General features: G+C 40.4%; 1 protein-coding gene across 1 annotated transcript in view; it reads left to right on the forward strand.

Annotated features, from left to right (window-relative positions):
- arhgap32b (Rho GTPase activating protein 32b) overlaps positions 1-26,057 on the forward strand; it is a 124,083-nt gene that overhangs the window by 63,149 nt on the left and 34,877 nt on the right. The window contains exons 6-11 of the mRNA XM_051401642.1: positions 12,880-12,966; positions 16,803-16,940; positions 17,981-18,073; positions 20,527-20,649; positions 22,298-22,375; positions 24,653-24,734. Coding sequence (XP_051257602.1) covers positions 12,880-12,966; positions 16,803-16,940; positions 17,981-18,073; positions 20,527-20,649; positions 22,298-22,375; positions 24,653-24,734 — 601 coding nt within the window. The remainder of the gene's footprint in view (positions 1-12,879; positions 12,967-16,802; positions 16,941-17,980; positions 18,074-20,526; positions 20,650-22,297; positions 22,376-24,652; positions 24,735-26,057) is intronic.

Raw genomic sequence — 26,057 nt, forward strand, 5'->3', positions numbered from 1 at the left:
TTTACAGCAATCTGTCTCTGTGTTTAAATCCCATTGCGCTCCTCAGTCCCTTTACTAGATCCATTTTTATAGCTTTAGTAATGATTTGAGATGTAACTCCCTCACACTTCCTCCTTTAGCTCTGAAGTACTGCAGCAAAGTGCCGCAGGCAGTCCTGCGCTCAAAACCCCTCTAGTTCTGCAGTCAAAAATACCCGGCATGAAAATAGTGTCATGGGAGACCAACAATTATTTTTAATCGCAATATTACTCTCCGATTTTATGCAAACTTCCACCCCCCACTTTTTTTACACTAATGAGAGGCTTCAACCTATGCGGTGCCTATTCTTAATTAGTGCTGAATCATGAGTCAAAGTCCTCACATTCTTTGGTCTGACTGATGACTGATGGATTGAGGTCTGTTTTTCATCATAGATTCAATTAGAAAGACAAACACAAATTAATACCACAATTAATTAAACAGAGTGGTTTTGTGGCGGCCAGAGCCGGTCGTGGTTTTGTGTAATGATTAATTGTAACTCTTCTTTTGGGACCAAATTCTCTTGGTGCAGGAATAGCTAAATTATTGTTTGTGAATTTCTTGTTTTCAGTCGTCTCATCCACCGACCCTGATGAATTTGAACGGCGCAAGCTAGCTTTTTAGTACCCGATTGTTAGCATTCTGGGTCTTCAGTGTAGAGCCGTGTTGGCCTGACCAGCTCTCTTAGGTCACAGTTGCAGCGGATAAAGGGGAGACTGATGGGAAATGTATTAAAAGCACAGAGAAAAGCTGTGTGCCTACAAGCCCTGCTGCTCTTTTGAAGTGTTTAAGATGATGTTGGGATTACACATTATAATTTAACATATCAAAAATGATAAATCCTCCATAGCGTCTGCCGATAATGTATAAAAATTAAGGATTATTTGAAAAATACAACAGGCAATAGCCCCTGATAGTCCCTCCAGCAGCTCTGCTGGCACAGTACTGGGGTTGTTTTCATTAGCCAGGCTGGCAGTGTGGTTTGAGGGATGGATGGGAGTGTTGGTCTGTCTGTTGGCCTGTCTGTTGGCCTGTCTGTTGGCCTCTCTGTTGGCCTGTCTGTTGGCCTGTCTGTTGGCCTGTCTGTTGGCCTGTCTGTTGGCCTGTCTGTTGGTCCATTGGCCCACCACTGGAGACTGAAATATCTCAATATCTTTTTAATGGTTTGGCACACAGTTTTGTGCAGACCTTCATGGTTCCTAGACTGTATCTTACTGACCTTGGGGTTTCCCCGATTTATTCGCTACTGCCGCCATGAGGTGAAATGGATGGATTGCTATGAAATTTGAAGAGACATTAATGTTCTCATCAAGAATTGTAAACACTCTACATTAGCAGTGCATGACTGCAGGCTTGTTTTTGTTTGTTTCTTTTTTCTTTTCTAAAGTTTAGGACTTGTTAAGTAACCTTCTAGTGTGTACTGTAGCTGCCATGTATAATGCAAGCAATTGCAAAGATAAGTCCAGTGGAAGTAATTCATTGTCATTCAGACAAGTGAGTGAAGTGAAGTCAGGAGGGCCCCAGATTTGGGATTGGCATCATGGGTCTCAGTGTAGGACTTCACTACTAGAGCACACCTGAATGATTGACTACAGTCACAGCAACAAAAAATCTATAACTGAGAATGATGAAAATTCATTCTGCAGTATCAGAACATGGCAAACAGTCATATTCCATATTAAAGTCTTCCCTGGTGCATTTTTGTAAAAACAATAACGTAATCTGGTTTTTGCTTTTTGCACACTAGTCTGAAACACTGGCTGTGATTGCATTTCCTGGACAACATCTGACCTCTGCCCACATGTGGCTTGTGATAAATCGGTCCAACCTGCCACTGGCATAGCAGAGGGGAGAGCTGAATGAACTGGGTCATCATTGGATTATCATTTGATATAAGCAGACTTGTAGTAGAGAATGATTTAATGTCCCGCTCCGGCAGCCAGTCCAACCGGACGTCCCAGCTTACTGAGAGGAAAGGCTCACAGCTCATCTTGAACACTGCTTTTTTAGGAAAGCTGGGCCAATTCTGGCTCAGCAGTGACTGTTAGCAAAATTGACACATTACCACACTGCCGCTGTAAATTGTTGTTTGCTAGCAGGTGTGGTTAGAGGAACATTTTTGAAGTTTTGATCACAGGAAATGAAGGTTGCAGCAATAAAACTAAGTAAATTAGTTGACAATGTTCAAACCTGAAGTTTAATAGAACCTTGTGGATGTTAGAACTTGTTTTGTTGTCAGATTTCTTTCTTGCACACACACTTTGAATATTTTTCAAGTGGCACAGGGAGGGATCTTGTGAGTGCCGCAGGTCCCATGCAGCTCTGTATCCTTGTGGCCTCTCTTGGCTCCCACATGTCCTCCTCTGTGAGGCTGGCTGTTTGCTTGGATTTCCACTCTCCTCTCCAGCAATAGGTCTTTTTAATCCACCTCATGTGTGGATGGCACATATGAAGTCATCACAGCTGATGCAACCTACACTTTCTTTCCCTTTTTTTGTGTTTGAGGTATTTGGCTGCAACCTGAGAGCAGGCGTTTCGTAGGTTATATTTTCGGTGACTCTATTTCTGCTTTGTAAGTGTGGTAGACTACCACACTCCGGGGTTATTTATTGTGGAGTGAATTTTTAGATGCACGGTTTGGTCGCCCAGAGTTGAAGCAGCTTCCCGTTAGTTGCTGCATTTGCAAAGCATCAGTTATTGACACACTTAATTGAATGTGCTCTGAGGTGTAATGCCTCGACGTGCTTTGATTCTGTATTAATTTCCTACTTGCAAGAACTGCAGATTTCAGTTGAGAGCTCCACTGTGCAAGAGGACAGCACAGAGAGGACTGCACATGTGGAAGGAAAGAAAACTGCTCCCCCGCAAACCCCCTCCCCTTTTTTGTTACCTCCTGCCCTCTCCTTCTCCTCTGTTTTTTTTTTTTCTCTCTTTCTCTTTCTCTCTCTCTCTCTCTCTCTCTCTCTCTCTCTCTCCCTCCCTCCCTCCATCCATGCTCTTTGTCCTGGGAACGTACCAACCAGAGAGGGGGAAGAGGAGGAGAGAGGGGGAGGGGTGAGCCAGCATGTCAGACAGGGGAGAGGAGGGAAAAGGGAAAGAATAGCATGTGGTGGAGGGACAGAGAAAAGCAGACTGTGAGGTCGGCAGAAGACTGAAAGAAAATAGCTTTTTTTCCCCTCCGTCTCTTAACTCCCTCCCATTATTAACTGCTGCTAATCAAACTGGGTGTTAAAGTTGTGTTGGGTGCCAGCCATCATAGAAAAGAAGCCAACAAGAGAAAGAAGGCGAGCAAATCAGGATGGGGCATCACAATGGTAGGATGGGAGAGAGGGCAAAATGGAGGAGATGAAAGCTGTCCTGTTGAGGAATCCGCAAAATCAAGACCACCTCCTCCCATCCTCCAGCACCACCACTGCTGCTACTGCTGCTAATACTGTTGCCTCCCACCCTCTGTCTCTGAATCCTGCACTGGGAGAGCTCACACTGTATGTGAAAGAGTTGACATTTACGTCCTGCTGAGGGGAATTGTGTTCCGGACCAGCGAAACAGGACTCCGCAAGACGGGATGTAAATTCCCACTCTTAAGAAACACACACTTGCACAGAGAAATAGAGACTGGGGACAGGTGTTGGAGTGTTAAGGAGGGGCAAACTCTGAGCATGAAGCTGCACGGCATGAAGAGAAGGAAAGTGTAGGAACTGAAACAAGGAGACAAAACCAGCTGTGAGTAAAAGTGTCTTTCTGTCTTTTTGACTTTATTTTGGGGGGTTTCTTTATTTTTTCTGCTGCTGCTCTGCAGTTATCAGAGCAATGTTTTCCCCTTGTCCTTGTGTGCCTGGGGGACTCATCAAAATTGCTTGCGTCCAAAATATCGCTGTTGGATTCAGGTTTTTTTTTCCTCAGCAGAAACCTTTGTTAGATGGATAGTGCAACTTCACCTCTGTGTCTGATGTGCGCTCCTTGGAAAATGACCTCCATGGCTGGGATTTCTCTTGCTTTTGGGAAATTTAATGAGCCTGCTCTTTTAGTGTAAACAAGAAGAAAGTGCAGACCACCCATTGATGTGTACTTTTTTCCCAATATGACCATAGACAGCTGGAGGACAGGGAGAAAGCTATAACTTTATAATTTCAGTGTTTTTTTTCTAGTTTTCAGTGATCTCTCTTGGCATAGTAGTCTTACCTTCATGTGTGTCTTTCTATTGTTACCATAATGTAGTGTTTGAACTTGAACCCAATACACCCAGAATAGCTCATTCTCAATAGTATTATATTTTGTATATCTGTTCTCACTTTATTATTTTGGTGCTCTTGGTTATGAAAATTTTGTTTGCCAAGGACTGGCAACACTGCAGCCCCATTTGCTGGGGCTACAGGGACAATGTGTGCTAGTGCAGTGCAGGTTGGATTGAAATCAAAGTATAATATGGTGTATAGCATACATAGCAGAACATGGGGCTAGAATGGTAAACAACCTGTCTAGCAAGCCATTCAGTCTGGGTGCACAGGATCTGGCAGTGGATCTCGTCACAAGTTGTAATTTGGTTAAACTGCTGGCTAAAAGCAGAAGCACTTGCTGAAAGGGTGAAATTGTCAGGTCAAGCAGGCACTACTCTTTGTATCTGGTGTCTTATACTTAAAATAATGTTTCTGCAAGTACTAACTTTAGAATACTTTTATAAATGTTTGTTATACTGTTCTGTTATTATGCAGCTGGGAGCTAATTATAGTATGCTTTGTCGCTAGCTTGCTTATTCACTAAATGACAGCTTTAATTTCTATAGGCTTTATCAGCAAGTGTGTAGTAGTAGTAGTAGTAGTAGTAGTAGTAGTATACAACATATTGTCTTTCCGAAAAATCCTTCAGAATAGCAGAGCTGTACATGTTGGTACTTTGTTCATACTGTGTGAATGAATAAAGATGCAGACGAAATCCTGGTGTGGACTTTGTTTATCTTCAGAAAGAAAATGAGTGTCATGTCACCCTCTGGTGGTTGTGTTGGATGATTAGTATGCAGTCCTGTGTGTGGAATAACAGTTGGAACTGATAGCTAAAAGAGTGATGTCTAAAAAATTCAAATATTTAAAGCCTCGTCCAGTCAACAATCAGTGTTACTTCTTGTTCCTGAAGGAAAGTTTCTCTGAGCTCATTGAAAATCAGATTTTAAGGGGCGGGGCCTACCAGCGTGATTTGTGACATCACAATTAGTTTGGAAGTCAGTCCTGATCCAGTATGCAACTTGTACAGTGTGATGTAGAAACTTGAAGCCACCAGTGCACATCCACTGAGAATGGACTTTACAGTGAAGTAGGAGACATCTTGTGTCCAGCAGCAAAAATGAGCAAGGAGTCTTTTTAAGGATTTTAATGGGGAAATTATTTTCTTTTGTGCAGAAAAATCATATCAGACATATGTTGTAATACATGTCTGTTGCTCACTGCATGTTGTGTAAGATCTCAAATTAATATCTGAAACACTGTTTACACAAGCTGCTTTAGCTGCAAACTCCAAGACTGAGTTTAATTCTTATCATAGTTTTTCTGATGTTTTGGCTGATGCTGACACTTACTACCTCATTGTTCGTATTATAGAATAACTTTTTTACGAACCTAATTTTGCTGAACATTTCGGTCCCTTTCATGTATTTAAACCATGCAGAATTAGGGGTTTCCCTACTGTATGCTGGTGTTGATGGTCCTGAAAAGGTTGAGGTTATACCAAATGTTGTGTTCAGGTTGCCTGATGGAATTTTTAGTTGATTTAAAGAACCATTATGTATAAGTTGGTGGCATCTAGCAGTGAAGTTGCAAATTGCAACCAATGGCATACAGCTTAGCCTTCCAAGTGTGTATGAGACGGTATATGTACTTGTGAAAGGTCTTGTCTAGAGCCAATGGTTTGTCTGTTCTGGGCTACTGTAAAAAAACAGCAGATCAAGATGGTGGACTCCACACAAGTTTGACCGGCTCCCTTTATAGATAAAAACGGCTCATTCTAAGGTAACAAAAACACGATTCATATGTCAGGTGATTATACACCTGATGAATACATACCTATGAATAATGTATTTATGCCAATAGAGCCTCCTAAATGTTACACACTGGACCTTTAAAAATGGCAGATAAACTCATGTCAAAGACAAAATTCTTCACCATTCTGTTCCAATGAATTGTTGCCAGAAAATCACAGAAAAAAACTTTTAATCCCAGAGTTCTCTTGAATGTGTTACAGAAAGTCTGGCCAAAGTAAGTACAGTAAAGCTTTTCTGTTTGGTTTAAATGTAGCAGTCAGTAATCATAAATGCAAAAAAAGTACAGCAATTAGTGAAAACAGCAAGAAATGCAAGAAAGTATATAGGAGAAACTCAGACATTACTATTGTATTTGTCACTGGTCAGAAAAAAAAAACAGAGAGAAAGTAGAGAGGGGAAAAAGCCAGAAACCAGCCAAATTACATTTTAAAAAGCCAAAGCCGATGGAATACATGACCTCATATCTTTTCTTTTTTTATTGTTGAGGAATAACATTCACTAAGACAAAGGGCTGGATTGGGCATGCATAGGGCTAAATAGGATGAAGTAGTGTCACCTCTAGGGAAGTAAAATATCTGTCCTGGTGGGGGCCAATTAAACTCAGTATAAATATATTATATTATACTCTGTATAAAGGCTGCTGGAAGTCCACTTACTGTAGATGACCTGAGCTGTCTGCACAGCCCAGGCTTGATGGAACTGACAGATATCATTTGAATTTACAGTAGTGACATAACTGTAGTTTTTTGTTTTTCAGTTTGAGATTTCCAAACCAATATATAGCAAATGTAAGATGTCTCAAACGACGTATGCAACACTTCTAGGATCCCTTAAGAAGAACAATCTTTAGTTTGCCTTTTTATTTATACAATCTGGTGTCTGAACACAGAGTACAAAGTCTTTTTTTGTTGTAAGCTTAAACTACTTGAATCCTGATCCTTCAATAAAAAGACTAAAACGTTATACTGAAGAACAGTGAATGTGCATTGATTTATTGGCCGCTCCTTACAGCGTCAAAATTAAGCTGATCATCTAGGATGGTTCCCAAATATTAGTGCTGCTAACTGGGGCCACAGGCTGCCACTTATTGATGGTAGGAGCAAGAGACTCTTCCCCATCAAACCATCTGAATACAGTTCAGCCTTCCAAGTGTGTAGGAGAAACTATGGTGGCAGGGAAATTAAGGCAAATATCTAGAGTCAGTGTTTGGTTTGTTCATTCTGGGCTACTGTAGAAACATGGCAGTTCAACATGGCGGACTCCATGGAAGCAACCCGCTCCCTCTGTAGATAAAAACAGCTCATTCTAACAAAAACAAAACAATTCCTTTATTGGTAGGTGATTATACACTAATGAAAACATACATATGAATACTAGTGGCTCTGTCAGACTGCACAGTAATGCAAACATCTAGATGTTTAGCAGAAGTATATTGTTTACCATGTTTACCATCTTAGTTCAGCATGTTAACGTGGTAACATTTAATAGTACTAAACACAAAGTACAGTTGATTCTGATGGAAATGTCATTAGTTTGCAAGTATTGGACAAATGAAATTTTAACAGTTAAAGAATTCCCAAAGTTATTAATTCACCCTGAGGAGACCATGAATGTTTGTACCACATTTCATGGCAATCCATCCAACAGTTGTTGAGACATATCAGTGTGGAGTGAATCGACCAACCGTCAGACAAGCCTCACTGCTAGCATGGATAATCAGTTTACCAAAAAACAATATTCAAATCCATGCTATGATTTGACAGCAGCCGATGTGCAGGGATGTGGGGCTGAATACATTTAAAGCTGACGAGGAGTTGACAAGGTGTAATTCATCATTGCAAAAATATTCCAGATAATGAACATGTCAAACACAGTTTTGTAATGCTGCTCTTATCCAGCCTGTTGAGTTTTTCTGCGTTCTATGTTAAACTAGCAGCGCTTTGTTTTCCTACATGATGTCTGCAACAGCAGTGATCCCAGTCAATGAAAACAATGTGTCTCCTCAGTCACAGCTGGTCATTGGTCAGCTGTCCTTTTCCCTAAAGTATAGGTCCAAACCCTTAAATACTTGCAGTGAAATGGGAGAAGGCCCTGTTGCACTCAGCTTGAATGTCTTTATGGGCTCACTTAAACATTGTTTTTATTGCTTTTGCTGGCTGCTCTGTGAAGAGAGGAGCTTTTGCTTGTGCATGGAGTGCAAAACATTTCTAGGTTGCTTGGTGCGGTGGATACTAAACAACAGAGAGGTAATTAGGTCATTTGCTGTCATACTAGTTTGTGTCTCTAAAAGAAGACACAGCCACAGAAAAGGACATTGTTGTTCTGTGAAGCCTCTATTTACTGCTGCCCCTCCATTAACAACTGTCTTTAAATCAAGCCCTCTTTAATGGGAACAAAAACACTTCCATGTGTTTTTCTCCCCTCACTGGCACCATGACATTGCTTAGACAATATCTTTCTCTTTAGACCTACAAAGCACATAAATACGTTACGTCTCAGTTTTTATGCTTGCCATCGTGGAAGCAGAAAAGGTATCTTTGTTTGAATAAACAGATGCTGAATTAAAGGACCAGTGTGTACGATTTAGCGGCATAGATTTGCAGATTACAACTAATTTAAATATATTATTTGTCTCCAAAGTGTGTAGTGGCCACGAAACTAACGACCAACTTGAAAGGCTCTTATCTAGAGCCAGTGTTTGGTTTGTCTGTTCTGGGCTACTGTAGAAACATGGTGGTTAAACATGGCATAGAAGAGGACCCATTCCCTCTGTAGATAAAAACAGCTTATTCTAAGGTAAAGAAACACAACTATTCCCAAATTCAGGTGCTTATAGGCAAATTAAACCATAACTATGCATACAGTGTTACATTTCTGCCAGTAGATCCTCTTAAATGTTACACACTGGACCTATAACCTACAAAGCTGAAGCAAATATAATAGAAAAAGAAATCATCATCAATGCAGTTGTGTGAGAGAGAGAGAGGTGACGAGTTGTACCAAACCTGTAAAAGCCTGGAGCACTAAGAACCAGAGAGAGATACTGAGGAAGTCTGTCCTGAACAGCAGGTACTGCCAGGCCGAGTTTCACTGACTTTCAACAATATAACCATTGTTTATAATGGAGACTCCTTCCAGTCTGAAACAAATTGCATGTGTGCAAAGACCTCACCCCACCTGGCTCAGTGATGTGCCACATCATATCTTGATATATTCTCCTGCTGTAAGTGTATAAGCTCTACTCATGACCCTGAGGGGTCCTCTGGGGTGAAAAAGAACCCCAAATGACATATGTAATGCTCAAAAAACTATACATGCACACTGTAAGTTATACACATGGAGAGAGGCATGTAACTGCCCATTGTCCACTACGGGGACTTGATGACCCGTAACCTCGAGCTTTCCATAACCTGAACTTTACACAACCTGTAAGGCTTTGGTTCTATGATCTGCCTTGCTTCTCCACTGTGGTTTTCAAACCAGAACATTGGAATAAATGTCGGTGAAATAGCCACACCACTTTGCAAATCAGGAAAACACTGTCACAGCTCACGGTGGGACTGACAGCAATGGAGAAAGTTGAGCTAATGCACATCTTTTTTTTACGTTTAGACATACTAGCTCTTATGTCTCTGACACAACAGTAAATTGGTAAATTAATAGAAGGGTCCCACCAACAATGGGAGGTAGAAATGTAACAATATATAACCAGACAGTGAAACCGCGATACAAATATGTGAAGATTCAAATCGGTGAAAGGAATAATTAATCATGATACTATTTTTAAACAGCAGAGGGCTACGTTACTCACGTCAGCAGCAGGCAAAGTCATGGCGGCCTTAGATGAATGGTTTGAAAATGGGGATGCACCATCCTGTTTAAAACCAGAGGTGTAGTAGCTTTAAGTCAGGTAAAAAGATATGAGACAAGAAATGGCAAGAGATATGTTTTCCGTAGTTTACAGGGATATATTTTAAGTTCCACATTTACAAAGAAAAGGAAATATGCAGTGTTTTGCACAGTTAACCCCTACCACAGAAATAAAAAAGCATTGTAAGAGAAAATAAATTCTTTAGATTTTTGTCTGAGAAATAAAGGGATATTTTCCAGCCATCAATTGTCTTCAATCTCATTTTGTAAAAAAAAAATGAAAAAAGATGAGAAAATGATATTGTGAATTGTATTGAATTATGAGTGGAGTGTATGGTTACATCCCTAATGGGAGGTCATCAGAATGGAATAAAGGGAGACCAGCATTACTGGAAAATCTAATTTAACCCCTGTAGTTGCATACTCCCCAACACTGTACACACAATTTACTCTTAAAAATGCAGAACAAGGCAGCAAAACATGCAGAGCTCATATTCTGAATCCCAATATCACCTGTATATTGAAACACACTTCCAGTGCTTATCTATACACATGACCTGTCCCTTTGCTGCGTTGGAAGTGAGCATTTCCCCCAACAATAACTGGAACTTGCATTTAGAACATGAGCAGTGCCCAAATGTAGGATCAGGAACTTGGCCCCCATAAAAGCAGAACCTGTGACAATGGCTCCACATTAAGTCATGGGTCATTGAGAGATGGAAAAGGCCTGTGTTGGTTGTTAAAGTTTGATTTAGAGTAGCTGAGAAGAAGATACTTAATGCTTGATTCATACAGAAACAAACTACATCAAATACTCTCAAAATGGGACCGTTGCTGCTGTTGTTAGGGACGAGCTCTTCCAAATATAGACATTTAAATGATGGGCCTTTGAGATCATCAAGTTAGGTAAGCAGAGTAACAGTAATTTAGGTTGGATTGAACTGCAGAGCCAAATGGTAGCCCCATTCAGACCTCTAGTGCTGAGTCAGAATAGAAAAGGATACAAGTTCATGTGTCAGATAAAAACCACATCCTTGACCACTCCAGAGCTGTATGCTTAACAGTTCACGGGTTAATTCAAATATAGCCCTATTAGGCAAAAATATTCATTCATGTGGGATAATGTAGAGATAACCTTAAATGCATTGAGGAAGGAGTTTTCTCTGTGGGAGATACCCACAAAAGTGACATGTATTTATCTTTTAAGCAGAGGAACTTAAGTACCACTGGGGGCCCCAGTGATATTTGGAGACGAGGAATATTTAACATTTCCTGATTTTATGCAAAATTGGAGTTTACTGAACACTTGTAAGGTTTAAAATAATGGGATTAACTGAGGACTGTAGGTGTTGGTGGGATGAGAGAACACAAGTGACTCTTATATACTGAATTACATGGAAGAGAGTCTGGGGATTCAGTTTTATTGTGATTTCTCTCATGTACCCAGGTTTAATCAAATACAGGCTGTGTATTATATTATTGTGAGTGTGGGTCATTTATCAGGCTTAGAGAATGGAACACTCCACATGCGCCACCATTTCAACATTAGGTTTATATATCTGAATAACATGGTATGAGATAATGTTATCAATAAAGAACCAAGGAAAATGAGAAATATAAAGGACTATAGAGGTCATTTATGTTACAAACACATTTAATGTAATTACCTTTTATATAGGATTGTGTGCATGAAATGCTAGATATGCACTTCTGAATTGTAATCCAGGTACCAAAAATGAAATAAAACGTGTCCATATTGGCTTAATGCGGATAAGTAATTTTAAGGGGGGAACAATTTAATGTAGGTGTAATGTTATGCAACTGTGATATATGATTTTGGTTTTGTATACAATATACAATAAACAAGAAAAAATGCAACAGTTCCTAATAGACATTTTCACCTAATTAATATCGAAATGGCTGCTGTGAAAAAGGTCAATTACAAGTCTTGGAGAAGAATGTGAGCCATATTTCTTTTCCATGAAGTTTTGAGTTGAACTTTTCTTTCTAAAGAGCATCTAGCTGAGGTCTGTTTCTTAAAACACACAAGACAGTGAAGTTGGATGAAGCTGTGAAAGAAGAGACCCGACAGAAGCTTCTTCCTTAACACAGCTGTCCATACTATCCTGTTCTCTGCTACGCATATGCTAGCTGTGCCAGCGCCCCCAGCTTCATGTTTTGTTTCCTCACCTATATTTCATCAACATGTGGGCGCTCGCCACTGTTCCACTTGGAACTCATGAGTGTAATCATCTTATACAATGTCCATTTATTTTCGGATGCTTCCTGTCAGTGGACCGCGTTTGAATGTGTCCCCGTGTTTTTTTCAATTATTTTGTGTTGCCCCGTTTTTTCCCCATGTAGTATAGATAAGCACTGTCACTTCATCCTCGCTTTGTCTGGCAAGGGACAGGGATATCGGAAAGGAAAAAATTGTTCTTAGAGATGTTTCCTTTGAGTAATAATATCTTGAAATAATGGCAATGTTGGGACAGTGAAACTAATACTCCTAATATTGCCTTGAAATGTCCTTATGAGTAGCTCTAAAGTTAATAAAATACTTTTCCTACACTGTTTGACAACAGCTCATATTTATTTTACATCTTGTGCCGGTACTCTTCATTAAAGCTACATCATACTACACTTATGACTGAATCAGTTATGCTGCATCATGAAAAGAAAAGATTTCTCCTGCCTCGTTTTGTGCACATTTCCCTGCCTGCACATGTTTGGCAAACCCCAGGATCGTGAATAGAATCTAAATTGACGTTTTGTGGGTTTTGTGCATGCTGTAGTGCTGTCCGCCCATGAGTTTGTAATAATGGACTTTCAAAGGGTTTGTGAAGTTGAAGATGTTAAAGTCAGTTTTTTCAATCACCATTACCTGATTTGATATCTTTCCTTGAAATGAAAAATGCTTGTCTAATGTGGCAACCCCTCTCTTTCTCTGTATCTTTCAGTTGTCCCTCGGGGATGAACAGTGTGAAGTGACACGGAACGGCTATGAGTCCAAGGAGCTGGTGTACTTAGTTCATATTTACTGCCAGGTAAGACAGCAGACTCCACTGGGTCGGCGGTGCAGTCATACAGAAATATAAATGCATACCCAACCTCCCACAGCATGCATACACTTCATGTAATTATATACAAACTTTCACAGCCACTCAATTTTTACCTGCAAACACACACAAAAAAAAAACTGTCAAAGGTGATTTCCAACCCACAAATGATGGTTCAGTACAATCTGTTCACAAACCCAGCACAGTCCTCCCTGTGAGCAGAGGGCTGGCTCAAATTCATACATTTCTAAAATACCTAACTTATTGTTTCAAAAATCTCAAAAAGTTATGTGGGAATTTGGAACTGAATGGAAAAGAGCTGTGGAAGGATGCCAGGATGGGTGAGTGATTCTAAAGAATGTCGGATAGAAAGGGCTTCAGAGTGCGAGTTCTTCAAACCCAGAGGTTTTATAAAGTACTGCACACCTGTTCCTGCATATTTTATGTTACCTCTGCTGTATTTTTCAGATTTCGATGCTTATGTAGATCTCTTGGAGGATAGTAGGCCTGTCACAATAATTATGTTATCGACTTATCATTTAAGAATGTCAGCAACATTTTAGCCAACGTGATGCCGGAATAAACAGCAGGGTTTTCCATACTATTACTATATTGCCTGTTAAGGAATGAATGAATGACTCTATAGCCTAGTATTAGTACTAGTATTGATTTGCAATTTTTGCTCAAGGTCCAGTGTGTAACATTTAGGAAGATCTTTTGGCTGAATAGAATAGAATATAATATAATAATAATATTCATAGGTATGTTTTCATTAGTGTGTAATCACTTGAATATAGGAATCATTGTGTTGTCTTTAACATAGAATGTGCCGTTTTTATTTCCAGACACCACAGGTCGCCATGGAGTCCGCAATGTTTCTACAGTAGCCCAAAACGGACAAAGCAAATTGACTCTAGACAGGGCCTTTTTGTTTTTTTCCCTATTTTTGCAGCCAACGTAATTTCTCCTACACACTTCACGGCCCATTCTAATTCCAAGGTTGTCAGATACAGACGCGAGCAGTGTTCAGTTAGTTGTAATCTGTAATCTGCAACTTTACCGCTAGAATTCCAATGTCAAAATATTCTTAAGAATTAAAAGTTAACTGCTCATGCACTGTTATGCTCATCATTATATTAGTGACATAAAATGGTGTTAAAGGTCTAGTTTGTAGGATTTAGTGTTATTTTGCAGTGTAGTTGCAGATTGCAACTTGCTCCCTTCACCCTCCCCTTCTAAGTGCGAAAGAGAAACAAGTGCAAAAAATGCAAACACCCCATTCAGAGCCAGTGTTTGGTTTTTCCCTTCTTGGCTAATGTAGAAACATAGTGGTTCAACATGGTGGACTCTATTGAAGGCGACCCGCAGTGTCTGTAGATAAAAACAGCTCATTCTAAGGTAACAAAAACACAATGGTTCCTACATTCAGGTGATTTTATACACTAATGAAAACAGTAGTATCAGTTGCTATTATTGATGGCAGAGGCCTTATGGCGTATTCCCTTCATCTGGCACTGCTGTGTCCATAGTTGTCTCATTCTTACAGATAGTTGTTCATTCCTTGCTTAGTTTCACTGCAAAGGTCTTGCAAAGTAGAAAAAAGTTGACTTAGTCATCTTTAAAATTCCTTTTTAAGGAGTATGTCAGAGTAAAGTAACAGTCAAATTATTTATGCTTACATCATACACAAAGTTTTGCAAAAATAATTGATTAACCCAAAATTGGGCATAGCCCTGAAGTAGAACACACACATGCACACCAGCTGCTCAGAAGCTTTGCCCCAGCCTCCTCCAGTGACATTTTGTGATTCTGGTTTCATGCATTCCACTCTACAGATCTTATTCCATTTGCACGACCTTGGCAATGCCGCACAAGTATGCGGCTGTGTACTTGGAAATTCCAACTTCTTACAGCCATCGGAAAACTGCTAAATCTACACTTGATCTCTCTGAAAAGGGGAGGACCTGGCAAAGAGTTGGCCTTGAGCTCTGCACTCAACAGAGAAAGTAGCACAGTAACAGTGAGATTGGTCCAGTTCCACAGACCCAGAAAAAGGGGGGAACTTGAAGCACCAGTCTGAAAGTGGGGCAGGAAAGCATGAAGAGTTCCCCTAGCCCACAGAGCCCTCCCTGCGCGTCTCCACCAGCCAGCACTTTTAAAACAGCACTAGAAGCAGTGGGCTGAGGGCTGCACTGCAGTCCCAGTCGCACAAGCCCTGGCCTCAGTAGAGACAGATCTTTCTAGGCCAAATCAAAGCAAAATGCTTTTTCCACCGCTAGTTTCTCTCAGTGGGGTTTTGAGGTTTGGAGTTCTGTTTTACTGGATGAAAAAGAAACAACAAATCAATGGAAGAACGCTTAGATTTAAAAAAGAAAAAGAGAAATAGTTAGATTTAATGTGGTGGATTGGGGCAAAATTCTCTTGGTTTACACTTGCACTGTTGGCATTTAATCACTGCATTTTAATAGGAAGGGCTGAGTAAGCTGTTAATGTTCTTTGTTTATGAAGACATTTCCAATATCAAAGCAAGTCCATGGGAGACTTCCATTTCAATTTTTTTCAGTAATTGTTTTTGAAGCATGACACAGTGTGACAGTAGTTTGGTTGATAAAGGTTTTAGTGGACTTGTCTTGTCTTAACACAGAGACTTTTCCTGTAATGTTATCCATAAATGTAATAAGAAAATATTTGGTGTCCGTATTTGACTTGAGTTTTCAACCTCACTAGACAACCCAAGAAGCCTGCTATGGTTTGTTAAGGGGCTACACTTAACGTAGATTCCACGGGCATGTAGAGGACCAAGATGTTCACCAAGATGAAATAATCTTGAATTCCTATGAAAAAACATACATTTGTGTTTTATAATGTTTTTACTTATATAACTGGTCTGTGATGAACTTTTGATTGATTATGCTAGCTCATTAGTACAGTAGTATTACACAGTACATCATTTGAAGTGTGGCGAATAGTGAAATTGTTTTTTTTCTCTATTTCTCGTTTTTTCTTATTATCTATATAAAGTACCTTCATCAGCAGCAGTCACAGTAATGGTGGTGCCGCTAGATGGCAGAACACTCAAACCGGTTTGTATATATATGAGAGAATAAAATAAAATGGATGGAGTGGAGTGGCATGACCAGCAAAAAATACAAAATTCAGCAGGAGACAGAAATTACAGACATTTCTTGAAGTTGAACCAAAACAATTAGCTGAAAGAGGCACACTCAGGTGATAATTAACTGTGGGTTTGTCACTATGAGGGACCACTTTCATTTTTAGATGGATAAATCACTTTTCCTCCCTTCCAAGCAGAAGGAATGTTTGAAAATCACAACCAAAAGACAAACATATATAAAGGATCATGTAAATGTGGCATCGTCTTGTATTCAAAGAGTTGCCATTGTGCAGCCTGCCCTAAGGCACTCAAATGTTGGATGCTCCCTCCAGGACCTGAACGCACCAACCCAGAATAGTCTTCAAAGCAATCCCACACAGATTCAGCTAGCTGATTATCATATTGTACAGAAATTAATGGAAACCATTTACTATCTGGTGGTAGGAAAATGCATTCATCAAACTCAAACAGGAATCCGTTCTTTAGAAACACTTGGCAGCATCAAGGTACACACAATGTTTAGCAAGGGTCACTACCAAAGTGCAACATTGCATTTTGGGTAAACTTTACAATTCAAACACTTTTTTTGTGATTTCATTGTTTTAGGCACAACTGTGTGCATTACACAGCATCAGCTTACACATAGCTGCAGTTGAATGGAATGTTTCCTCGCTGCTTACACCCGTGTGTTTTTGTTGTGGTTCTGAAGGGTCGAAGTTGGATTGTGAAGCGCAGCTATGAGGATTTCCGTGTCCTGGACAAGCACCTGCACCTCTGCATTTACGACCGACGCTTCTCCCAGTTGCCTGAGCTGCCTCGATTGGACAGTCTGACTGATCAGTCAGAGGTAGGCACCAAAAATACACATTCACACACTCGCTCAGTGGATTTCTAACTACAAACTGAAGCATTCAAGGCCGTAAGCAAAATAATCCACTAAGGAGCTTTATTGGATTTAGTTCCCATTTTCTTCACATTTAACTTGAATCCTGGCCACAGGTAAAATCTTATTAAAACAAGTTTTTTTTTCACATAGAGTATGCAGTATTAATTTTCTTTTTTATTTGGGGAACCTTGCTTTTCTTAAATCTCACACACTACATTACACTCTCACTAAACCATACATTCTTGGTCAACCCCCTAAATTAAATGAATGATAGCTCCTCAAATGCTTTTAAAATCCAAGCTAACAAGGTATCACTTATCTAGATAAAACCTATTCCAGTTACTGTGCTTTGATATCCAATATGATCTACATGGCTTTTGTCTTGGGAATGCACAGTTTGGTAATTTGCCAGCTATTCCCTCTTCAACCTGCCTGTGAAACATATTCCGAGCCACACAAAACCTTTATGGTCAGATAGAGGCTTTAAAAGGAATGCAGAGGTATCAAACCAAACTGGTAAAACCAGTTTATCACTGAGGGGTATTGTGTGTGTGGACGCTTTCAGAATAATAGCTTGACAAAGCTGCCTGCAGCACACTGTTATACTTTGACCAGTAGCTGTATATATGGGATTCTTAAGGTCTCAATTGTGAACACCACTTCTTCTCTTTAAAGTTTACTGTCATCATTAGCTCAATCATGCAGATGCTGGGCACCGGAAACTAAAATTTGCTAAATAAAACTAAATTTGCCTTGTAATATGAAATTATAACTGCAAATGTCATTTCAAGTGGTTTACCACCATGCAACACTCTCTAACACTGTAATTAGCTGCCTGTCACTCAAGAAACAGACAACAAAAACAGCTGATGACTTTTAATGGTAATTATTAACACCCATCGTAAGAGCTCAGTTTAATGTTCAACGTTTTATTACAGCAGTAAAAAGTACCATCTGCAGTAAATGACTCTAACTGGCCTGTGTGTTTTCTTCCATCTCAGTCAGTTTCACAGATGTTGTTAGCTTACCTCTCCCGGCTCTCAGCCATCGCTGACAACAAGATCAACTGCGGGCCCGCCCTCACGTGGATGGAGGTAAGGCTGCACTGTCATCAGTCTTAAAGGAGCTCACTGACTCTTTAGCAGAAAAAAACACAATATTTTCTGTGGGCCCGAGAGCCAAAGGTCTGAGGCTTTTCTTTAGACAGCTATTATTTATTATTATTTCTGCCTTTGGATGGTCTTACCTACACATGGAATGGTCATTCAGGAAATTCTGTTGCACATTGTGAATAAGGAAAACCACTGTAGTATTCTTTTCCAGTTACAAACCTGCAGGATTTTTAACACAATTTCAATTCATTTCATTTGTTATGGATATATACAGTTTACATAGTAAATAGCTAAATATCCAGTGCAGTGTATCACAGCAGTTATAGCTACAGCTAATTCCCAGTGCCCAATGTAATAGCCATGCAGAGTAGGACTGCAACTAAGGATTATTTTTGTTACTGATTAATCTGTCTGTCATTTTCTCAATTAATCAATTACTTGTTTGGTTCATAAAATATCAGAAAATTGTGAAAAATGTTGATCAGTGTTTTCCAAAGCCAAAGTGTCAATTGTCTTCAGTTTAGTGTCATGGAGGAATGAAGAAACCAGAAAATATTCAAATTTGAGAAGCTGAAATCTTGAAAGAATTTCTTAACAAATGTCCGAAACGATTAATTGATTATCAAAATAGTTGCATATTAATTTAATAGTCGACAACTAATCGATTAATCAACTAATCCTTGCATCTCTAATGCAGAGTTTGCTGTTTGAATTGCTGGAGCTTTAGTCTCAAACAATGCAGAGTTATCTAATGCCGCAAAGAGAAAGACCAAAAATACCCAACAATCAACAAATAAGGAAAGGAAGACAAATGGTGACAGAAAGTCATTGCAGATTAAAACCAGGAACTGGGGCCTTATAGTCTCCTACTTTGCTGTAAAAGATTAATGTAAATTTCTATAGCTACAGTTAGGGCTGGGCGATAAATCGATTTTATCGATTAATCAAATTCATAGTTAAACACGATTTATTTTTAGTTGAAATCGGTTTTCTCTTGAACTTCCACAAGACCGGCGCTCCCTTTGGGCTAGTGATGGGTCGGTCGCGAACGATCCGGCTCTAAGAGCCGGCTCTTTGAAGTGAACGACGGGAGCCGGCTTCTGATTGGGAGCCAAATCTGGATTTTTTTCACCCCAGATTTTCACATTTTTCCTGTTAAAGCCGCGTGATTGGTCAAGATGTGTGGCGGCATCTGTGTATCTACACTGAGCAGGAGGGGGAGGGAGGGGTTACAGACACACGAGGCACAGTGAGCACGTGAACAAGTGGGAGGGAGATGTGAGAGCGAGAGACCTTGGCGCTACATAGACAGAGACTACACACTGGAAAGGTGAGGAAAATGAGTGACAGGAAACGTAGTAAAGTTTGGACATATATGTATGTGGTAGACAGTTCAAAGGCAGAGTGTAGACTGTGCAAAGTTAAAAATTTCATATCAAGCAGCTTTTTGTCTGATTAAGATGGATCTTTGTTTTTGTGTTTTATAATTTATTTTTGTAGCACTCTGTTCTATGTTGAGTATATTAATAAATCCATGTAAATACTAAACATTTGATATAATGCATGTATTTACATTAGATATTCATTTTACACATAATTTGGTAATAAATTAATTTAAGCAACAAAAAATATGAGGAGCCACTTGGGAGCCGAAAGAGCCGGCTCTTTTTAGTGAGCCGAGCCAAAGGAGCTGGTTCTCTAAAAAGAGCCGGAATTCCCATCACTACTTTGGGCTCCCGTAGGTCAGAGTGCGCTGACCTCTCCACAGATAAACACAATATGGCAGCAAGCCAGGATGAGCTCATCCCCAAAAAAGGTTGTTTGGAACTGGTTTGGTTTTGTGGCGTCCGACAGCGAACAAACCACGACCCACTGCAAAGTTTGTTTGAAAGCTGTTGCAACCAAAGGTAGCAGTACGACCAATTTATTCCAGCACCTCAAGCAGAGGCATGCAGCCGAGTGGGAGAAATGTTGCTCTCTGCGAGATATACAGGACCGCAGCCCACAAACCGCTAAACCTCGCTAAAAAAACAGTCTACAAAAAAATCGATTAAAATCGTAAATCGGGTTTCGTGTGAAAAAATCGGAGATTTTATTTTTAAGCCATATCGCCCAGTCCTAAGCTACAGAATTACTATAGCAATACTTTTATATTGCTGCAGTGTTACTAAAGCCTTGTTTCTAGCTATCCCCATACTAATCCATTTCTTTTCAGCAGTAGAAATCCTTGAATAAGCTGATAGAAAAGGAATTGCTGAATTTCTTCTGCACTCTACCAAACTTTTTTGGCAGGGCTATTATATTGTCATGTTTCTGTAACTTTTCCACCCATTCGATCGTTAGCTGATGTGTGTGTGTGTGTGTGTGTGTGTGTGTGTGTGTGTGTGTGTGTGTGTACGTGTGTGTGTACGTGTGTACGTGTGTGTGTGTTCTAGGTCGACAATAAGGGAAATCATCTGTTAGTCCATGAAGAGTCGTCTATCAATGTGCCAGCTATTGCTGCTGCCCACGTCATCAAGCGCTACATCGCACAGGCCTCAGACGAGCTGTCCTTTGAGGTGACAACAACAACAACAGTTCTCTCTGTCACACAAACACACACACACACACACACACACACACACACACACACACACTTCTCTCTCTGTGTCTGTATGCTGAAATTCCATTCTAATTCCTCGCTGATATTTCCTCAGCTGCTTGACAGTGATGGCCTTTGCACACCAAGTACATCATTTTTGTTTGCGTTTTTTTAATCCATCATCCGATGAAAATCATTAGTCTGATGTCCTTTGTTAATCTCACAATTCAAGACAGAGGCATCCACCAATGAGGATGACTTTGTGCTCCTCTCTCTTAAAAGTAGAAAAAGAAAAAGGAAATATTGGGTCAGAGGTGTCAGACAGGGAGAGTTTCACCTGCTGATAAAGGAGCTGTCTACTCCTGCAAAGCCGGACACCGCTGTCGCTCTGTCTCTCGCTCATTCTCTCTCATTTCCTCCCTTGCTTATCTCCACTGGTTGCTTGATGTCAGACAGAAGTGTCAACTCGCTGGAGCAGGTGGATTCGAAGGTCTGAATACAGAAACCTCCATTGGAGGAGCCTCTGTAGGCTGTCGCCACTCTCTGCTCGAATTTTGCTTTTGTGCACCGTGGCTACAAGAGGCTGAGCTGTCCTTAATCTCCGTGTCCACACTCTCGCTCTCTCTCTGTCTGTCTCTGTGCTGTCCTTGTTCTCTTTCTTTTGATTCAAACTTATTCTGAAAACATTAAAGCTGCAGTAGGTAACCTTTATAAAAAAAAATACCTTTTTGTCATTATTCCTGAAATTAGAAAGATATAAAGAAGCTCTGGGTTGGAGGCTTGAAAATAGTTGATTGATCTCCTTCCCAGGGTTTCAGAGTGTCGCTGTTTGATGCCCTGGGAATGAGACTCAACAATCAACTGTCTTTCTTGGCTCTGATTGGTTGTTTTCGTTCAGGCCCGGTGGATTCTTCCAAATGTCATTAGGAGCACTAGGAGGAGCCAGAGGAACCTGATTGTTTCACAGATTATCTGTCTCATGAATTACTGTCAGGATATAGTGAAAGTTTCAGCAAATATAACAGAAAAATTACCTACTGCAGCTTTAATGACAGACAAAAGTTTTGGAGTTGTTGTGTAATTGTGATCAACAAAGTGTGAGGAGGTACCTTAAATAACACGGACTTGGTGTGCAAAGGCCTTAAGAAAGAAAGAGAAAATGGACTGCAGCAGCAATAAAGCTGTCCTTTCGATACAAATGTTTACTGTGAGCAAATTCAGAATAGGCTGAAAAGGTAAGTATGAAGACTTTCTGAACCAGTCAAATTGCTCAGAACATATTTACCAAAATGATGCTTTTGTGATTGATAGTTCAAGCCTCGCTATGTAACGTCTTACAAAGTTATTTTTTTGGCCTTTTATTGCCTTTATTGGATAGTGAAAGCTGAAGACAGACAGGAAAGGGGGGCAGAGAGAGAGGGGATGACACGCAGCAAAGGGCCGCAGGTCGGATTCAAACCCTGGGCCGCTGCAGCAACTCCGTACATGGGTCGCCAGCTCTACCGACTGAGCTAACCGGGGGACCACGTCTTCATTTTTAGCAGTCATTGATGTCTTCTATGGACGGAGGTAGAGGGACAATCAGACACATCTTTAATCTTTCCTTCCTCTGTTGCTCTCTGAAGGTTGGCGACATTGTGTCAGTGATTGACATGCCCCCGAAAGAAGACACCACGTGGTGGAGGGGCAAGCATGGCTTTCAGGTACGCAGCTCACATAACACTTTGCAGGCTGGGGGCAACAAAACACAATGTCTCTTCTCCTGGCTGTAAATGTTTGATTAGATTTGTACTTGAGGCATTTCAAGGACAAGGAGAGAATGCTGCTATGTAAAGCAGATTTGAAATACTCCGAGTTTGTCCAAAGACAAAACAAAGAAACAAATCCTCTTTTATGTGAATCTTTTGAGCAGATTACAGGGTGTGTGCCTCCTGCTGTAACGCTGAACTCATTCATATTCCTTCGCAGTCGTCGGTACAATCCTATAACACACTGAAACTTGTGCTGTTCAGAACTTAAGTCGACTTCAGTTCTCCCAGTTTCAGCTCTCAGCATCAGAGCATAGATAGACTATTTTTGTTTACGGTACTTTGAATTTTGCCTCTAAATGAAATAAAGATGAAGACAAATTTAGAAACTTAATAACACATAATAAAATGTTTGTGCATATATCTGTTTTGAAACTAGAAAAAAACAAACTGTTAAATTAACAGCCTTTCCGGTTATTACAATTTTGAAAACACAAAGAGGAAATTCTGTGCTAAAAATACTAACATTGGATGATATCCACTTGATTTGATTATACTTTTGTGCATCGGATTATGTAATACTAACTGTGTCCAGTGGATTTAAACTATCTCTGAGTAAATGTTTAGGATTAAAGATAATTTATTTTCTGCGCTCGATGATCTCAGACAAATCCCAAATGGTCAACCAGGTCAGTCCCAGGACCTGACTGTGTGATGAGCGGCTGTCTTTGTAAATCAGGAGCTGAATCCACATAGAATGTGGCCTCAAATTCAACAAAAACTGCAGTGCACATTTTCCTTGCCTCCTTTTCTTAATTAGCCCTGTGTCTCTAAATTGTGGTCCAATAATGTCAGAATGAAACTCTTATATTATTGTTAATTCTGCCCATCATTTATTTTCAACCTTAAAACCTAAACTCTGCTGAAGAGATTACATTAGTTGCAATCAGAAGCTTTTCAGTGCAGCAACAAGGCCTGGTCTTAAGGCTCAAGTCTGGCTGAACCTCCTCTGACCTGCTGCCCCCTCTCCACACAGCCCTCTGTGTGTTTTGGTTCTCTGCCTACAAGTAGTAGCCCCGCCAGTCAGGCTCACTGACAGGGTGGCAGCCAGGACGCACTCACTGATCTGTTCAGTTATATTCCGGACGAGCTGTCTGCCCTCCTCTGGACTGCACAGCTTCTCCTTCTGAACAAACGCATGGAGAGACTGTCTTCCATATGGATGCTGACTTTGAGCCAGTGGAAACCTGACTTTCATATATATCAGATCTGCACTTTCTAGATTCATACTAACCGTGGCTGAAACTCAAAGGGGACATGTGTTGAGGGATTAAGTGACAGAACCACACCTGCAGTACCACCTGTATCCATTAGGGGGTAGTCAGCCAGTCATTAATGTTAGAGGTTGTGTGTGTTTGAGTGTCATCTGGTAGTCCTACACAATGTAGAGTTCAGGTTTTTTTTTCTTTCAATATGGTTCTTTGAAAGCAAAGCTGTACCAAAAGTGATACCTTATGTGTGAACACCACCTGATCAGTAAATGTCCAAACCAAGTCCAAAATGCCATCTTAGCCACAGTGCTTCTAACACCAAATTCAGGCAGGGTTTCCATTCGTCCTGGAAAACCTGGAAATTTAGAGACAAATTTTCCTGTCATGGAATGACTAGAATTTGATTAAAATTACCCCAAATCCTGGAAATAATTTATGTTGTCCTGGAACATTTTTATTGTATTTTAGCTCCTCACTCACGTTGCCAGATTTTCTCTAAAACAAGATACATTCTTCTTGATTTGAACTGTGACCTATGGGCTGTGGCCACATGGTGAGAGGAAAATTCTTCTGCCCCAGCAGAAAAATGAGCTGTGGTGAGCCAAGAGTGCCGCAAAAGCGAGGTAACACAATGTCATACAAATAACTCTGACCACCTACCTGTATTAAACCTGAGACACTTTATCCTTATCGTTAAAAAATAATCAATACAAGGCAATCAATTAGATGACTGTTTGGGAGTAAGTGCTGTCCTGTATTGTCAATAAAAACTCTTGGAAAATGTCCTGGAAAGGTGTTGAAATTCTTAAAAAGAGGGAACCCTGTCAGGTGATTGATGTAACAACCACACCTCAGTGTAGACACTGTGTTGTCACTCTCTCAGTCTTCATTTTATTATCTAAATCCGATTGCACTTCCTCCCCACCTCACCCTGCCTGTCTCACTCCTGTACTGTCTCCAGGTTGGCTTCTTTCCCAGCGAGTGTGTGGAGCTCATAAATGATAAAGTGCCGCAGTCCATGACCAACACGGTGCCAAAGCCAGGTACTCCTTCTCCTCCTCTTAAACCATTCACAGGAAATGTGTTGGAAGGAAGTTATCACTGAGGGCAGTTAATGCCCACTGGTATGGCCACGTTTTCAGGAAGCGGTTAGGTCTGTGATGGATGATGTGGCCCGGGGTCGTGTGTATGTGTGTGGTCTGAAAGACTTGTGTCATGGAATTGATTTTGTATTAAAAACAAGAGCTCTAGAGTGGATTTCTAGTGTGATATGTTTACGCCACCATTTCATAATTTTGAATGTGTGAAATGCAGTGAAGGTATAGATATTGCCTAACCTGAAAATGAAATATACAGAGCTCTGTTAGAGGCCTTTGCCTGTTTTCATTTAACTGAATTATGACACATAATCATCAGTATAAAGATAATATAATTTAAATTTATGAGCATGTTACAGTGAAAGGAAACCTATAATTCTGATACGTCATTCCCTGAAATAGCCCGCTAATCATGTTATATTGACTCAGCACTATGCAAATCCACTGCAAATAACTGTGCTAATCTATTGCTGTCCAGAGCAAACAGATAAGCTCTTTAGCACGCGCCTGAGAGTGTCAAAGACAAAAGTATAACATAAACCCTTGTGGAATCAAAGAGAGTGCTTAACAACATTTGGCGGCTGCGACACACACTCGAGCTCAACTTGAACTTTGCCCTCACTCTGAATTGCACACTGCAGTGCCCTATAGAAATAGCAGCTCACGTAATGTTGACCGAGCTCTTTTGATCAAACCTCAATGTCTTGTACGAATCCACGTCAGATCTTCCAAACCCAAAGACTGATTAAATCAACATGACTCGCTGTCACAACAGCCACTCGGCTGGCTTTGGGGTGGGGGAGTGGAGTCGGGGTTCCTAACCATCGAAAAGCCTCAGAGACTCCGGGGTCTGCATTAAGTGATGACACAGCAACCCCACAAGATCCACAATTATGAGGGTTGATATAGGCGCATGGTGTTATCTGTGCCAATCGAGTCTCAAACTCAAGTTTTTCAGCCTTTCAGACTGTGTGACTGATTAGAAATCCATGTTGTGGTGTACAGTTAACTGTTGCAGTACACGCACAGCACACTCCACAGTATTAATCTGCCTGCCCCCTCCCCTGCTTTTGAGCAATGTTTCAATGCTTGTTGCTCTTTTTCGTTTTTTGCATGTGTCCTTATTTGTCAGTCATGCATTTTTCACTCTACAGAGTATCCGCAGGTCAAGTATATTATTTAAATATTCTGAATACAGGATAATCAATTGCTTATTTATATTTATATATATCTTTGTTGATCTTTGTTACTGAATATGTTCTGAAGCTA

The sequence above is a fragment of the Dicentrarchus labrax genome, unplaced genomic scaffold (assembly GCF_905237075.1).
Source record: "Dicentrarchus labrax unplaced genomic scaffold, dlabrax2021, whole genome shotgun sequence".
Classification (NCBI taxonomy): Eukaryota; Metazoa; Chordata; class Actinopteri; family Moronidae; genus Dicentrarchus; species Dicentrarchus labrax.